Source organism: Amblyomma maculatum, chromosome 4 (genome assembly GCF_055883805.1).
Source record: "Amblyomma maculatum isolate TAMU_Amacu chromosome 4, ASM5588380v1, whole genome shotgun sequence".
Taxonomy (NCBI): domain Eukaryota; kingdom Metazoa; phylum Arthropoda; class Arachnida; order Ixodida; family Ixodidae; genus Amblyomma; species Amblyomma maculatum.
Window position 1 is genome coordinate 73,177,650 of NC_139347.1, and position 18,044 is coordinate 73,195,693.

At 46.9% G+C, this 18,044-nt stretch overlaps 1 protein-coding gene across 1 annotated transcript in view; it reads right to left on the reverse strand.

The window, feature by feature from the left end:
- Positions 1–15,245, reverse strand: part of LOC146191396 (uncharacterized) — a 151,456-nt gene extending 136,211 nt beyond the window's left edge. Inside the window, 5 exon segments of the mRNA XM_084600316.1 lie at positions 6,138–6,238; positions 6,241–6,403; positions 9,426–9,632; positions 13,595–13,828; positions 14,280–15,245. Coding sequence (XP_084456442.1) covers positions 6,138–6,238; positions 6,241–6,403; positions 9,426–9,632; positions 13,595–13,828; positions 14,280–15,245 — 1,671 coding nt within the window.
- Between the last annotated feature and the right edge of the window lie 2,799 nt (positions 15,246–18,044).

Sequence of the window (18,044 nt, forward strand, 5' to 3'; positions counted from 1 at the left end):
ACCACAGGGCTGTGTATACTTCGTAGCCCGGTGTTGAAAATTCCGGTGGTACCAGCAGAGAGCCAGAGGACTGGGACTCCGAGCTTGACGTGTGCGCGCAACAGCGCGATGATCGAGACGAGGCGGCCGGGTCTCCTAGGGTAGGCTGCTTGTGCGGCGACGGAGGAAGCAAGCTCACTGAAACGGGCCTCCAGACGCGAAATCGCAGTGTCTGTAGGCGGCAAAACAGCACTGACACACACACACGCGCACACACACAACACACACACACACACACACACACACACACATGCCACAGCATGCTTAGCTCGCGGACATTTGGCGCCCTCAGTGCGCCCTGCCACGCGACGGAACCAATGAAGCCCGTGTGTACTGGCGGCTAGCGGGCTGCCGGTACCTCGGTAACACAAATGCACGATATACTAAGGACGTCATGAAGCTGGCGCGTCATACCCTTAAATTGAAGGCCTTTATCGCTTTGCTTCTACGAAATTTCGGGTGATGCAGTATTTTTTGCGACCTCTGGCTTAAACCATCGGATTCTTAATAAAATGAATCAATAAGAAATCATTCATTGAACAGTTTGCAAATTCAACTGTATAGTGATGTCCGCCAACACTGTATCTCCTCTGGAGCCATCTATATTTCAAAGAAGCCTGTTTTCAAAATGTTCTAGTTCCCCATTGAAGAAACTACCGGTATGTTAATTCCAAATAATTTATCCTACCTACCAGCAACAAAAGAACAAAAGGCATACTGAACACAGCAATTCACTACAATTCATTTTATTTCAGCACAGCCGGAGCCGGGGAGATGAAGTGGTTAGGGTGCTCTACTTAGGTGCGCAAGGATGTGGGATCAAGTCTGGGTAGCAGCTTTCCGACGGAGGCGAAAAGCTTGGCGCCCAGACTCGATCCCGCATCCTTGGGCACAAAGGTAGAGCTGCACGATGTCAGTGCACGTTAAAGAACCCTAGGTCATCTAAATGTTTGGGGTCCTCCTCACGGCATCTCTCATAACCTGAGTTTCTTTGGATCGTTAAACCACATAAACCATAAACCATCATTTTACTTGAATTATTTTTGCGCTAAAATAGAATGAAACTACTGGTTTTAACGCCTGTTTCTAGCACAAAGCAAGCCCTGCAAGAAAGCCCAAAGTTTTTACTCAATTCCAGAAGCAGACTGTCCCTTCAGATTTTCACTAGTAAAACACAATGTAGCGGTTTGTAGTCCAAGCAAGCAACTTGGAAGCCGTCTTTACATGTGACAACACGCGCCCGCTGCGAGCCATCTTGGCGTATCTCGTATGTACGACAGCATCTGCCGTCGCTTCATTTGGCCACGCCTCTACCGCTCTGTTCGTCGTTACGTGGCTTCTTGTGACCGGTGTCAGCGATGGGAGAAGCACTCGACTGTGCTTGCTGGATCCCTGCAGCTGATCGACATCCCAATAGACCCGTTTTCACGAGTTGGCCTTTATCTCCTCGGCCCTTTCCCACTCTCTTCTTCGGGGAATAAATGAATTGCGGTGGCCATGGATTATACTACGCGCTACGCTGTCACACGAGCTGTACCCAGCAGCTGTGCAACTGACGTGGCTGCGTTCCTTCTCCACGATGTCATCCTGCTCCATGGTGCTCCATGCCAGCTGCTCACTGACCGTAGCCGTTGCTTTCTTGCTCGAGTAGTCGACGAAATTCTTCGGCACTGCTCCATTAAGCACTATCTTAACACCGCTTACCATCCACAAACGAACGGCCTCACCGAACGCCTTAACCGCACGCTCACGGACATGCTGTCAATGTATGTCTCGGATGATCACCGTGACTGGGATATTACTTTGCCGTTTGTAACGTTCGCGTACAATTACTCTCGTCACGACACAATGGGCTACTCACCGTTTTATCTTTTATACGGCCGCGAACCTCCCCTTCCGTGACAGCTTACTGCCTCCCACCGCTAACGCCAGTTGCTACGTTCGTGACGCCATCGCCCGAGCTGACGCCGCCCGTGTTATTGCTCGCCGCCGACTGGCCTCCCCCAAAATTCTCAAAAAAGACGCCATGATTCTCGCCACCGGGATGTCCACTACTCTCCGGGCTCTCTCGTCTTGCTCTGGACTCCCGCTCGTAAAGTAGGGCTGTGTGAGAAGCTCTTGCCACGCTACGCAGGACCCTACCGTGTTTTACGGCCAGTCACTCCTGTAACATACGAGGTCGCCCCTGTGCATCCGCCGCGACAGTCCTCTATGCCATGCACCGAGATTGTTCATGTCGCCAGAATGAAGCCGTACTACTACTGCTGTAGTTCACCGACCTAGTACTCACTAGGACTGTGCTTTACGGGGGGGGGGGAGGGGGGGGGGTTACATATGTCCTGAACATTGAAGAGACGATGATGAACAACGGAGAGACAAAACAAAGACGAAGTTGTAGCAACGGTCGTTAGTGCTAAGAGAAGGTTGGTTCTCGATGGAACATTACGCATCATCAGCTGTTGTGTTTCTTGCCACGTATCATTATTCTGAGGTCGCGTCAGGTTCTTCTTAACGCTACGCATGTATTCTTCGTACGCATCCACATGCACCTTCTGTTATGCTGAATCTGCGCGGTGGTCACATGTTTCACCTCACTCTCTGCTTCACCACGATATTTCACCGCGAGGACAGTGCAGTGAAGCATCCTAAAAACTTGTCGAGGCGTTTTGTGAAGAGACACTGCTGCTACTGCTCCAGACTACGTAAAGGGTAGCGAAGGTCTTTATACTTTGGAGCAATTCTTCCAATCCCAACACTGCGCGCAGAAAAAATCACTGGACAAAACCAGGAAAACACATTGTTTCTCACTTGAATGTCATCTCAAATGCAAACAATTATCATATACAGTCGCTGAAAAATTTTTTGGACACGGCGGGATGCAGAAAATGGGCCGATAATCAAACAGGCCGAAAGTCCCATGAACTTACACATAATCAGTCTTAAAAAAATGGATTTAAAAACTGCAAACTTCTCTGCTCCTAATCTTCCGTTTATGTGTCGATAACACAAAGCTGTAGCAAACCGCGATACGCTACAGTGATCTGCTTCCGCACGACACCTGTGCGCAAGCGCTAGTGTCATTCGATACCGCGGGCCGCCAGTGTGCTCGTATTGATTGTTCCCGATGCGGTAGGTGCGCATGACACCGGAAAATATGCCACTGCCTCCAGGGCACCAAAGCGCCCGCTCCCCCGTTGCAGCTCGCGCATCGAGACACCCTATAGTCTCAGCATGTACAGTGACAACCCGCGGAAGAGAATCGCGCTATGCTCTCTCCAGTTAGAATTCCCTGCAAGAGTGATGATTTTGTTATATCCACTGCACTTCACTTCATGACTATGTAATGCAGCTGCGTGTCATGCGTTGACGGATGCTGGTGCCGAGCAAAGCAAAAAAAAAACATTCACTTTCCACGAAATCGAGAAATGGAGCTCTCGGGAAGATAGCGAGCAGGACGGGAGAATCTATTATGTTGGCAACTATTTGCATCACAATAAATTTATTTCAATGAACCCTGGACAATGATAACATGATTTTAAATGAGAATAAGGTGACAAGGAATGATCTTCGAATTTTCACCAAAGCCTTATTAAGCGTACTGCAAAAAGCGTCGATGCAGATTTGCCGCAAAGTGGCAAACACCTCCTCGGCTTTCTTCGGGACACGATGAGGTAGCGGTGAAGCCATCCCTCCCAAAGAGCTTGTAGGCACGCTTCACCCATGGCCTGTAACGGAAAAACAACCATGATTCGCCACACACATGTTGTTTGCACAGTTCCGGCACAACGAAAAATACAGAAACACAAACAGCACTAGTCGATCTCCAAAGCGGCGTGTCACTAAGAGCAGTTCGCTGGTTGGTGTACTGACAACAGTCGCTCCATTTGGACAGTACGAAGTTAAAAAACCAAAAACATATATGCGGTCGAACACGGGGCCAGCTGTTATCCATCACGTCTGCCGTTGAGCTCGGGTGCAAGGTGGCCACGTAACTTGCTGCAAACACTCGTATCTTAATAGGACTGCTTGATGACCACTCTCCAAGACAGTCATCGTCGAGCTCAATTGAATGGACTGGCATGAAACCCGTAGCATTCGAATTACAAGAGCTTAATACCATAGCCTATTAGTGGCTGTTAGGCTGGTATTGGGGACCCTACTTGCAGGTAAATTTAAAGCAGGGTGAATAAACCAGCTTCTACTGTAGCAGCATTCATTCTGTTTACCTGAGTTGCGCATTTATCGCTGCACACAAAGAATAGCTCCAAAATGTGAAGTTATTAAAATAGGAAATGATTTTTCCGCAATGGGAGCACACCATTGAGGAAAATTTAGCGGTATTACAGTTCAATCAAATTATACGCGAAGAATAATTGTGATGACATGAACCTCACTGGGATGAGGTAGACTTTGTGTGACCAAAATTTTCGTTACCATTCACATCGAGTGAAATGTAGGCAGAAGTGCCGAAATTGCTTTCAGAATATGTTTCCATCAGACAGGATTTATTTCTGGCCGTGTAGTCGCAGCTCAGTACTCGCTGAATACAGTGTGACTAACAATACAGCATTGGCGTCGACACAAGCAAGTCCAGGACGTGCACCGCTGCTCACTATTCCTTGTGCATCAGTTCAGTTCAGTCGTTCAGTCGTGTCCGACTCTTCGTGACCCTATGGACCATGTCACGCCACGCATTCCTTGTGCATACAGCGCCATTATACCCTCCCCCCCCCCCCCCCCCCCCCCCCCCCCGGGTCGCCCAAGTCGCCCACCACTTCCACTGGTCCACACGGGATCCCGACCTCATCCATGACTGAAAACCACAGCTCTGCAAAATGTTCGTTGTCAGAGCAGGTGCACTGCGAAACTGTACAAAAGACCGACAGGGAGACTCGGCAGGTGCGGATCACATCAGCTCCGCAAGATTCGCTCCAGGCAGCGCAACCGTATACATGTTCATGACCTATTTTACTAGTCATTAAATGCTCCATACTAACCATGTATTACCTACCATTGTTGTATAATCTTGATGTAATTATAAAACGATCACTTCCGTCACGGTACATTATTCTATTGCATAGGCCGCGGACTATATTCTGCTGCGCAGTGAACTGGTGTACGTCAGCTCTGTAGCTGTATAGCTACAGGAACATGTCCACGAGTGTAGAGATTGCGGCGTCGGTGATATACGAGCAGTGCTTTGTGCCCTAGAGTGCATTAGCAACTCTCATATTTCCACAATCCATAACAGCATGAAGGAGTGTTCGGGAAGTGCAAATTTTTTGCATAATGGTATGCAATCCCATTCCAGTATAGAAATTCTATATATTCGTATCAAATGCCTATTTATTATCAACAGTGTGCTATGCTTGCTAAAAATGTGCTATGATCACGGTTAAGTGAAGGTTGAAAATGTGACTGATTTTTACCACCACGGTGACAAGGCTTGAGCAATGATAAAGTTGAAAGCATAGACAACGTTAACAATACCATAGATCTGGACTGAGCCTATATCCATTAAGCCAATTTACTCGATCTTAAGCAATCTAATCTCTCCAACGGTCTCCCAAAAAGCAAGCTTTTAAAAAAGCCCAAGCTACGACAAACATGCTGCTAAAAGCATCTAACATGTATCTCAATAGAACTAAAAAGATCCTATCACACAAACGTGTAGCCCCAAATAACTCCAGAGCCATAAAAAGTCATTTGCAAAGAAAATCAAAGCAGCATCAGCCCGAGTCTCAGAGTGGCATAAATGTGGCTCACTGAATACAGTGAAGAGAAAACGGCGGTTGGACAAGTAATTGGTATGCGTAGTTTGCCATGTGAAAGCTAGCACATGGACTATCAAAAGCATACTGGAAGGTTCAGGATTATTGGAACCACCTGTGTTTTTTAAGCAAAGATCCTATCGCACAACATAAATGCTTTTTTTTTTTGTACTTCCCTGCTATCGAAATTAAGACGCCGCCATATGGATCCCTTTCAGTTGACATTCTAGGGCTCACATCCACACGCCACCAGGGAGGATCCAGGCAACCTGCTCTTCGTAAGTGACACGCTCACCAGGGAACTCAACAGGGAGACGCCGACGGTACCTTAAATTGGACGAGCAAGGCACGCTCCTTGCAGACAGGCAGGTCGCACCATCAGCATAAGTAGCGCAATGCCTCCGACCGGTGGCGCAGGTAGGCGCCAGTTTGTCCCGAGCCACCCGCAACGCATTGCTCATGCTCTGCACTCCTCGCAGCGTTAACACCCGGTGTAACTCGAGGCAGTGCATGAACTGGTGCGCCATCTCAAAGTTGGGGCACAGGAAATTGGCACAGTCGAAACGGCAGGCAACCGCACTCATCTCTTTGGCCTGCGCAAATAGGCATATGGGCTATTTTCATCACACATGGCAGCACCGTAAAGAAAAGATTCGGCTCATCGGTTTTAACGTCCCAAAGCGACTCAAACGATGGGAGATGCCTTAGTGGAGGGCTCAGGAAATGTGCACCACCTGGGGTGCTTTAACAAGAACTCACATCGTACGGGACACAGACGTGTTGCTTTACGCTTCCACAGAAAATCAGCCACACAACCGGGATTCAATCCACATCCGTGAAGACAGCAGTCGAGTGCCCAACCACTACACCACCGTGGTTAATTAGAAAATAAAGAAATAATTAACGCAGATTGCACGGAACATAAAAAGGGGTAGCAGTAGAAAGAACAGTCAATAACGTCGTCCTATAATGGACAGTAAAGCATTAAAGAACAATCTTAGTAGAACACACGACTTTACTGCCCACGAGCAAGGTCTAGCTTTTGAGAAATAATGGAAGCTCATTATTGAATAACCCAATATTCAGAGAGAAAAAGAAACAAATAATTTATCCTCAGTCCAAATTATTTAATGAGCCTGAAAAAAGCACGAGAACCAATTGCATAATCCTGTGTTCAAATTATTCAATGACCCCAAAAACCTAAAGAACCGTCTCCATAACTGTCCAAATCTGAAATATGAGGCTACAGCCGCCTGCTTTTTTCAAGATATCAACATAGTAATGTTTCTTTAAGTTTCCATTATTGCTCTGCTGGATGCATACTATTTAGTGTTCGATAACATGGTGGTCTGTGTATAGTAATGTCTTGAACATCATTGTCGATCATAAAAGAGGAAAACAAAAATTGGGCGCTTATACGCCTTTACGGCATTCCTTCAGTGGAGAGCCTGGCAAGCCGGAGCCAGCTGCTGGCGTTTCGATAAACTCTGGACTGACCGATAAGATTTGACGTCGCACTTGGGGCGGCAGAACTTAAAAGGAAATGAGACGATTTACGAAGGGTTGAATGGAAATGAAACATAGGACCCTTAGATCCTTAGACAATATCCCTGGGCCGTATCCGTATGCTTTGGGAATAAGAAATAGAAACAGGTGCGTTTTTAACATGCTTCACAACACAACTTATGGAGTGTGCAATGAAGCATTCTCAGTGCAATCTAAAAGCTGAGGCGCTAAAACGGTGCGAAGGCGTCCCAAAGTAAAACTATAGCGAAAACAAGTGTCAAAATTGACGCGTCTGGCCAAAGCGCTTGCCCGATGGCAGTGGTGGGTTAGCGTGAATTTAAAGAAAGCGAACTGAAACAATGCTGGCGGTTTATACCTTAGCAAAATCGTACTTCCACTCGTCGTTGCGTTTGGCATTGAGTGCATTCCTAATGTGCGCAGGCACCACTCTTCCACGTAATTAAGTTCGACGAGGCCTGTTCGGACGATTGATGCTTTTGCGAAGTGTACCTTGCGTAACCCCTCACCCAAATTAAATGATGCAAACCCGCCAATATTCGAATTAACCAGCATCGAACATCACAAACTTACACAGGAGTCACCCAAAATTTTTGCTCACTTCCAATTGCCGAAATTTTCGAATTAACGAGAGTTTGCTGCATTGTCACCTTGACTACCATTGCACGGCACAACCAAAACAGACAGATGCGCACGCCCCTCCCCCGCCACTCCCTGGAGAGGGCGTGTGCAACGAGGCATTCTGCGGCTAACATGACCTCACACCATACATAGCAAAATTACGTGTGAACAGGAATCAAATTAAACTACAAATTACTCCCACAAAATTGCACAAAAGTAATTAAATTACATCACCAATTACCGACCGCAAAAAGTAATGACATTACGCTACAGCTACTTCCAAAGTGTAATACAATTACTCTCAAATTGCTTTCGAGTTTTCACACATTAAAATAAATAAAATTTAAGTGAGGAAAACTGCAGCCACGCGGCGGATGTCCCGCCTACCCCAACGTACGCATTCTTTCGTATTCCCGCCATATATTGTCACAGGCAACTGTTCTCTCTCTTTTTTTTTTTTTTCATATAGCACGCATCATTAGAAGGATAACACAGTAACAAAAAACAGCAATCAAAACAGAAGCATGGTCATGCGCTAATCACTTTCATTGCTTTCAAGATAGAAATGAGCGACTAAGTCATTTTGTTTCTCAGAACTCTCTCCACAGTTTAAACTCGCCTAGGCTGGCTATTATTCCTAGGGCGAATCTGAGAATCTACCTTGGCGGCTTACGCAGTATTCGCGCCATGAGCATTTCCGCCTGTTACCTCCCCCACTCGCCCCGTGAGGAGGAGTGTAACCAGGCAAACCACACACCCTTAGCCTGTACGCAACTTATGGAGTGCCACTGAGCGCTCCTGGCTACTTTGAACTCCGTCCGGAGCCATCTGTGCCTTCTGTGGCCTCCCAGCAATTTCAGATTCAGAGTGCCGCTCATTACTGTCCCTTCTTGCTGGCTCTTTACGCTGGCCCAAGTCTGCCGCGCTTCGTTCTTACTTTTGAGGCGCCCTGGGTCGTCCATTGTTCACGAAGAGCAATGATGCATTTTAGAAAAGTAACTTTTAATGACATTAATTACCATTGCTACGAAATTACTGCCATAAGCAATGCATTACATTACTAAATTAGTATACAAAAAGTATTTCATTACGTCATCATTTGCCAAAAATTAATGAAATTAGAGTTGTAATTCAATTACTATCATTACAATAAAGTAATTCAATTACTATCATGTCTCTTTCATACTCTCCCTGCTCACATGAAAGATCCTAACCGCTTCTGCATAAATCAATACAGTAGACAGCCTGATCATATGCAGGTGAGGGTACAAAACGACGAACTCGTTACTATGCTTGCTAGCTAACATTAGCCAGCAGTTAAATTTCACTCAATTTACCCAAAACAAGAAAGTCACCAGGAGGTGTAACACACTTCGGAGAAGCTTCGAGATCACTCTTTACACCAGCTGCTTACAGCGTCTGGAAGGGTCCTTCTTTCATTACAGAAGTTTCACTGGCCATCTCACTCACCTTGCAACCTGTGCAGCCAGGACTGGCACCACCGAGGGACGCAGATTCTAGGACGTTGGAGACTGCATAGTCGGATGGAAGGCCAGCCATGCCTCCTGATCGTAAAGGTGTGTCTTGGCTGCACTGGGGACAACGGCAACAAATCGTGTCCCCTGTGCACTCCTTTTCCAGGCACGACTGACAAAATGTGTGGAAGCAGATTAATACCTGCAAAAATAGCAAAACAGCAGCTGCTGCATCAAAAAACTCAGCACGCACATACCGTAGGCTTTATTAGCAGAATATACATATCTGAAGAACGATGTTTTTTTTTTTTTTTTTTTTTTACAGACTAGCACACATATTGTCCGAGGGAAGTCCCCACTGATGCAAGTGGAATTGGTGTTGGCGCTGTGCTTGTGCAACGTTCGGCAACCGGCGAGCATGTAGTTGCGTACGCAAGCCGTTCCCTCAGCAAACCTGAGCGTAACTACACTGTTACGGAACAGGAGTGCCTCTCTGTAGTTTTCGCTGTTCTGCGGTTTCGGTGCTACCTATATGGACGCCATTTCACGGTTGTGACAGACCATCATGCCCTTTGTTGGCTCATCAACCTTCGTGATCTATCTGATCGTCTGGCACGCTGGGCCCTTCGTCTGCAGGAGTACGAATTCACTGTTTCGTACAAGAGTGGCCGCAAACACGCCGATGCAGACTGTCTTTCACGTCTTCCCCTTCCTACGACCGAATGTGACTCTGCTGACTTCGATCACTACATCGCCTCCGTCGTGCCCGAGTTTCCCGACGCCTCGGCTCTGCGGACTACGCAAGAGACCGACATAAGCCTGAAGCCACTGTTTGCGGCGGCGCGGGATTCCACAGCCCCCAGCTCATTTTGTCTCCGTAATGGCCTTCTGTACAAAAAGGCTTACTCAAGCACCGGCACCAATATTCTACTAGTAGCTCCAGAGAGCTACTGCTCGTGCATCCTGAGTGCCATGCACGACGACCGCACTTCTGGTCACCTGGGCTCTGCACGAACGCTCCACCATGGCCGCGACCGGTTTTATTGGCCGAAGATGCGTCAGACGACTGAGAAATATGTGACGAGCTGCACAGAGTTCCAACGACACAAACGTCCTACGTCCACGCCACAGGGCCTGCTGCATCCTGTCACTCCATCACATGGTGCATTCGAGAAAGTTGGAATCGACTTCATGGGTCCCTTTCCGAATTCTTCCGACGAAAATCGATGGATTATGGTTCGTGCCGACTACCTCGGCCGCTACTGCGAAACGGCCGCTCTTCCTACAGCCACTGCTAAACACGTGTCCGCGTTCTTGCTCCGTTCCGTCATCCTGCGCCATGGACCTCCGCGAGTGATCATCAGTGAGCGAGGTCGCCAGTTTATGGCAGATGTCGTGGAAGAGCTTCTCCGTTTGTGCTCGTCACATTTTCGACACTCGATCGACACCACACCCCCTCAAACCAACGATTTGACGGAGCGCACCAATCACACACTCGTCAACATGCTCTCTATGCACATTGCATCAGATCACACGAGCTGGGATACCATGCTGCCGTTTATAACTTTTGTCTTCTACACTGCAACACAAGAGACGACCGGCTAAAGCCCTTTTTTTCTTCTCTATGCCCGTGATCCATGGTATTCTCTCGACACCAATCTTCCCTATTCCGTCCATGAAGAACCTTGCATCGCCGAAACTCTTTGTCGAGCTGAAGAAGCTCGACGTCTCGCTCGTTTGTGGATTCTGGCTTCGCAAGAGCGTTCCAAAGCTCGGTACGACAGACCGCATCGCCATATGTCATACGCACCTGGAGACTTCGTGTGGCTTTGGCGATGTCTCCGGAAACGTGGCTTAGCCCAGACAATGTTGGCGCACTACGCTGGGCCTCACGTTGTCCTCGACCACGTCAGTGACCTGAACTACAGAATCGCGCGCATGACCACAAGCGGTCGTCGCTTAGCCACAACAGAAGTCGCTCATGGCGCCCGAATGAAGCCGTGCCACTTTCGTGGGAACGACTAACTCCCTCGCCAGGGGGGGCTTCGGCTGTCCCGGGGGGAAATGTAGCAATCCTGAAGAAGAAGAAAAACATAGAAGAAGACATGGACAATGACGTTGAAAAAGACATGGAGACTCTCGTGTCCATGCCGGACTCGCAACAGCTAACCAGCTGAGTTCTTTGCCTCCTCGACCTGTGCAGCACTTCGACTTCGAACCCCCATCGTAACAATATGCTGGCTCAAGCCTCTGTGCATTCCAAGAAATTCGCAGGACAGCCTGCAGAGGAAAGCTATCGAAAAGTTACAATGATCCACCATCACACCAAGTCGCCGGTTTATTAAGAGCAATAAGGAAAAATAAAATTTTGGAGGTTTATTTTGGTTAAACCTAGTTATCCGAGCATAATTCGCGTAAGCTTGCTTATTTAGGCATCGCCACAGGGTCATACTGGTGTTTCTTCTCTGTGCGATGTTCTCGCTCTATGTAGATCTTTGCACCGAGCCTATCCCGCTTTCTCTTCGCTGTTGCTTCTCGGCAAGCTGTATCGGCTGGACGATCAGACTTAACCTGACAAATGCGCTGAAACGTTGACGCATTCGAACCCGCACGCACTCATTTACGAGAGACTGAGTGACCCCCTGCCGACGAGGCAGTTGTCAAAAACCCGCTTATTCACATGATATTACAGTTAGGATTGGGATAATCGCTTGGCACACCAGGGTATACAGCTGAGGACGAAAACAACCGTGATGGTAGGGAAACTACGGTCTGTCATTTATTTATTTATTTATTTATTTATTTATTTATTTATTTATTTATTTATTTATTTATTTATTTATTTATTTATTTATTTATTTATTTATTTATTTATTTATTTATTTATTTATTTATTTATTTATTTATTTATTCATTTGCACAATGCTGCATACCCCCATTTCGGTCCAGATGAGGGAGGAGAGAATACAATCACTCAATAAAAGACTAGCTACATCTGTAAAACAAGGAGAACAATACAGTTGTCTAGTACAGTACATATATAATCTAAAATAGCTCACACTCAAAATCAACAGCCGATATCACTCGTAGAGGCAGTGCATTCTATTCGTCAATCTTTGCCAAAAATAAAAAAGAAAATTTAAAAGCGTGGCCACAGTTCTATGTAGAAAATACAACATAGACGCCCGCCCAACGGTGCAGCACATGTTGTGGAACTGCCCTGGCTACCACGACATCAGAGAAAAGACACGTACCTTTCAGGCCATGTCAGCACCTTCAGGGGTTTGACAACACCGAGCAGACGCTCGGGCCCGACACACGATGCTTTCCCTCTGGGAGTTTGCACGTGAGGCAGGCAATGGCCGCATTGACACCGAAATGTGACCTCCCCATCCCTACTAATCCTCTCCTTTGAATAGGTCTTCGTATCGAATCCGTTGGTTATTAAAGACTACTCACTCAAAAGCGTTAGTACGCGCGAAGTATGGTGCTGAGGTGTGGCCATGACGACGAGGAGTTCTACGCGTTACCAAAAATTCCCATATGAAACTACATGTACACTGCAACATAAAATGATTGCAATTGTTTGTTTGTTTTCTGACCGGCGCCTCAGTCCCCATGCACCATTTGAAAGAACATTAGCATTATTTTGGTTTTCAATATTTTTGTGCAAGTTTTCTTTTTCAACAACTTGCGCGAAGTTGTTGACTGGAAGGATGGAAGTCGATTTATAGATTTCTTTTCATCTGTTTATATTTTCACAATCATAGTTAGAAAGAAAATTTAAAGCAAGAGCATCTGTCACAGTAACTGCATGTAACCTTTGCTGTGGCAGTGAACCAACTGAATTGAGCGCAAGCCTGGCTTTTGCTCTGAGTATATTCTCAAGAAGCTGTAAAACTTGGCACCGGACGAATTCCGTTAAATACCATAACAAATTATTCAGCTGGTTCTTTGGTACTTAAATAACTTATCCGGCATAATTCCGAACGCTGCTAGGTTTACCACTGCTCCGGCGAGTTTGCGCAACATCTCACTGTGAATGCGGGCGCTCCTATCGAGGACTATAGAGGGCAAACCCTCTATAGAGGGCTATAGTAGGCTATAGAAGACTATAGAGGGCTATAGAGGGCAAGCCCCCTCTACATCGTACGCAAGACGCACCTTAGGAATAGTGAAGGTTTCATGGCAGAGGCTGCACTGGGTGCTTAGCTGGGGCAGAGCTGCACTGCCCGCCGAGCCGCCATCTGAAGAGCTGCCTCCGCTGCTGCCTTCCCGACCGGAGCTGGGTGCCGTGAACGCCTTGCGCAGTGAAGTGGCTGAGTCCAGTTGAGAACCCGCTGTCGTGCCAAAGCCACTAAGTGTTGATGGCAGGCTGCTGCCAAGAGACCACTGAGCCTACACAAACACAAGAAACATTGAATTTAAAAACGAACACCACAGCTCTTATTGAAACAGTGGAGACGAACTGACGGTGCTCTGAATTAGTGGATTCACCCATTCTAATGAAACAATGGCACTTTCACTGAAAACAACTTTCACACGTTGGAAAAAAAAAGAAAAGCTGAAGTACAGGAGCCACCACTGCCCACTATTTCCATACGCTAACCTCAGCAGTATCGCAACTAACCTTTATTACCAGTATTTATTTGCAGTAAGCTACCCTTTATTACCGCCGGTCCGCTAGCCTGAGGTACGCCAATCAGAAATTCTGCACCACAAGTTCATCGCATAAATAGGCAATGCAGAGCGTGGCAGTGCAAAGATGCTGATGAAAATGGTGAAAGGAAAATCAACAATGTATATGATGTACAGCTTAAAAGGAAAACCTCAACGAGTCAATGGTTACCTCGGCAGAGAGAATGGCTGCTTGTAGGTGACCAAGCTTCACTCCAGACAATTGTAGGTGCTTGGAGCAGCCAAGCTTCTGCAATATGTTGCCACTCTGGTAGAAGGTAATGACCCGTATCTCCTTGCACTCGACAGCCACCACGCGGTCTTTGATATCCACGGCCACTCCCCTAGGGTGCTGCTGGATTGTAGGATCAAACTTACGCACTAACTGCTGGTACTGGTCGTAAATCTGGATCTGGTGTGTCGGCGAACAGTCATTCACTGCAATGTCACCAGACTGACGCACCATAGCCACTCGGTTAGGGCAGAGTAGCTGTCCGTCACTCTTGCCACGCTCGCCACACTGGAACTTGAACCACCCCTCTCGGTCAAAGATCTGGATGCGGTGGTTGTTGGTATCGGCGGCGACAATGTCATTCTGGGCATTCACTGCCACACCAGAAGGCTCTGTGAACTGTCCCTCAATGACACCGAACGCCCCGAACTTGCAGTGGCAAGTCACCTTTTCCCGCTTAATCTGTGACTTCAGGGGGGACAACCCTATGCCAGTGCCAGCTAGGTGCTTGGACGATAGTTCAGCCAGGCCACTCGGCGGCGGAGACACCGGAGAGTCCTGGGGAGCACCGAAGTCTGAGCCATTGTCAAAGGTGTCAGCACAAGAACTTGACCACATCTCATGAGGGTTGGCATCTGTGAGATTGTTTGAGAATGGACCAAGGCTGATCGCACAGTTGAAGTCCTGGTTCGACTCAGAAGGGAACGTTGGAGGCGGCGTTGTATGGTGGTCATTCTGGCGCAGTGTAGACCCGTGGTCAACGGGGCCCAGAGCACCACCATCGGGCAAAGCGATTGGTGGTTGCCCTTGGGCACTTTCGGCAGCTCCGTCTTGCTTTATGCAGGTAAAGGAGTTGCGAACTCCTTCCTGGACTACTCGACATTTGGAAACGAACTCTATGTCCATGCCATGGTTCCCAGGCTCAGGTTGGAATGAGGAGAATCCCTCGAACGTTTTTTTCCACCAGACGGTTGAAGGCCATGGCCTTCACGCTTGTAGAAAACCGAGTCAACCTTTCCACAAAGGCGCGCGCCTGGTGAATCCTATCGATCGTATTTTGAACCTGAAAAGAAAAAAAAACAAGAGTCCAGTACCATCACGGGTGTGCGTATACTAATACCTAGCATATCCCACCTTTCAGAATAGCGCTTTAATGGGGGCTTGAGCACACGAAGGAGTGGTTTCATAAATGTACCGTCTAATTTGTCATGCACCGGAAATTCAAAGATGCTCACTTACGTATATCCTTGTCACAGCGTCAACTTCCCAAGTTATTCAACAAAGCAGCTGAAATTTCTCAAAACTTACCATCACGAGCTTTTTTTTTACTCTTTTTTTGGACTCTTGCAATGCAGTGTGGAAACCTAGGGCCTTAGTTCGCATTTTAACCTGTAACCTAAACTGTAGCATGCTATCAAGTGTAACTTCATAAATCAAACTACCTAAAATGCAGGATAAGAATAGAATATTTTTTTTTGCTATTGCAGTCGTGAGTATGATAGTATGATAGTTTTCTTTCTACTGAATACCGCTATTAGGGATTGTAAAAAACTCGATATGCTGCAATTTAATGTTTATTAACGCCATATTTACTCTATTCTAAGCACCCCTTTCTTCATGGTCACAACGGTGAAAGTGTGTGTGTGTGTTTGTGGGGGGGGGGGTTATAGATACGAAAACGCTGCTGCTAAACGTCCGTTTCGTTTTCTGTCTTCTAGCGGCGTATGCAAGTGTAGCAGCAAAAGAGTATAAATGGAAGCTGCTGTCTACTTACCAAACCCTGAAAGAACAATTGGAAGATTTAGAGTGGCATTTACTTTGACGTTGCGCGGTGTCTCACATACGCACTTGTCGTTCAATACGTGAAAAAAAAAAAAAAAAAGCCGCGGCCGCAGCAGATATTTCAACCTATTACCGGAATTTGAATTTTCAGCCTGTGACAATTGTTTTCAAAAACCTGACTTTCTGATTTAGGACTACGAGAGGCAGAGTCATCATATTTAAAAGAAAAAAATATATGCACTCAATGATTCTGTCGTATCTCAGGTGAGGCCAGTCGAAAGCCTCAAGCATCATGTATGATTGTTCCCTCCGATTAAGCGAGATGTCGAGCTTGAAAGAGCGCCTTCATGTTAGCAACACGAATGTATCGTACGCAAAAGTCGTGAACGCTGAACACGCGAAATAGCGTGAACAACGCGATTGTATGTTAAGCGTCGTTTCATGAACGTGCACATTAAAACGTGATGTCCAGTTTGCTCGCATGGCCATTTCATACTTGCACAACATTCGGCAGCGTCAGAACTTAGCCTCTGTACTCATGCCAGCTTTGGTACCGCATCAAGGAACTACTGGGTTGGAATAGAACGAACCACGAAATAACTAAAACCGCAGTATGAATTTCTTCACAGAACAAAATATTTCAGTAGCCCTAGGCAACATTAATAAGATTCAAGGCATATGCATTTCGTTCAAAAAAACAAGGCGGTCTCATACTTCAATTACGCAACAAGGAGGTTTCTAAAGTATCAGTCCGAGAGTTTTCTCCGTGCCAGCCATAACAGCAAATTAAAAGGTATTGAAAAACGTTTCACCTCACCTTGAACGTTTTAGACGCTTCCACGCTGCCAGCTAGCACATCTACCGGTGCGGCCATCTTCGTTTGGAACGTTTGCTGATAATGATTGCCCGCCTGTACTTTGAGAAAGAAGAAAGATATTTTCGGTGGGTTTTAATTTGTTGACGAGCAGTTCAAACGGGCACGGCATCTCGCCATCGCGGATGTTTCTTCTGACTGGGGACCGTTTGTTTATTGTGTCGACTCACCTTGTTTAGCGAGTCGACGCGCTGAAGAGATGCCTTGTCCGAACAAAGAGTGGACGTTTTTTACTTTCGAGTAGAAGGTGGACATTATCGCCTAAGCTGCAATAGGTTGAAAAGAGGTTGAAATTGTCGAATAATCCGTGATTTCATGCAGCTCGTTTCCGGCGAGCCTGAAGTGCAAAGACATCTGGAGCCTCTATAGAACAGAGCACGTGCGCAGTGCAGCCCCGTAACGACCGCGGCATTTGAAAACGCGAATAAGGTCTGTGCCTTGTTCTAAGAACAACGAGCAAACAAGTTGCCGCTGTCTGGAAGCCTAGTTCAGCAGAAAGCCCTCCACTTTGCGCGCCAACTTGGGAACCACAAATTGAAAGGGAGTGCCAGTAAGCTGAGCCGCTTTAAGGCACGGCGTGACATTGTTTCTAAAATACTCTCAGCTGAATCGGCAAACGTAGACACGGAATCGGCATCAACATGGATGCGAAAGACTTACAAAGGCACGATAGCCACGTACAAACTTTGCAACATCTACAATGCCGACGTAACTGGCTTGTTCCACAAGTTGCTGCCATCGATAAGATTGGAGCTAAAAAGGCAATGATGCCATGGCGGTAGACACAGCAATAAACATGTTACAGTTCTGTTGTGTTTCAACATGGACGGCTCAGGCAAGTGTCCGCTTATGGTAATCGGCCGAATCAAAAATCCACGTTGCTTTAACGGAAATCGCATACAGCGTGTGCATAAACAGTGAACAATAAATCATACATGATCCGTGCCAACCTTAGGATGTGGCTCGGCGCCTTTGATGGTGATATGCTGAAAGCAGGAAGGCTGCCCACTTTTGGATAACTGCAGTGATCATCACGTTGATCATGCGTA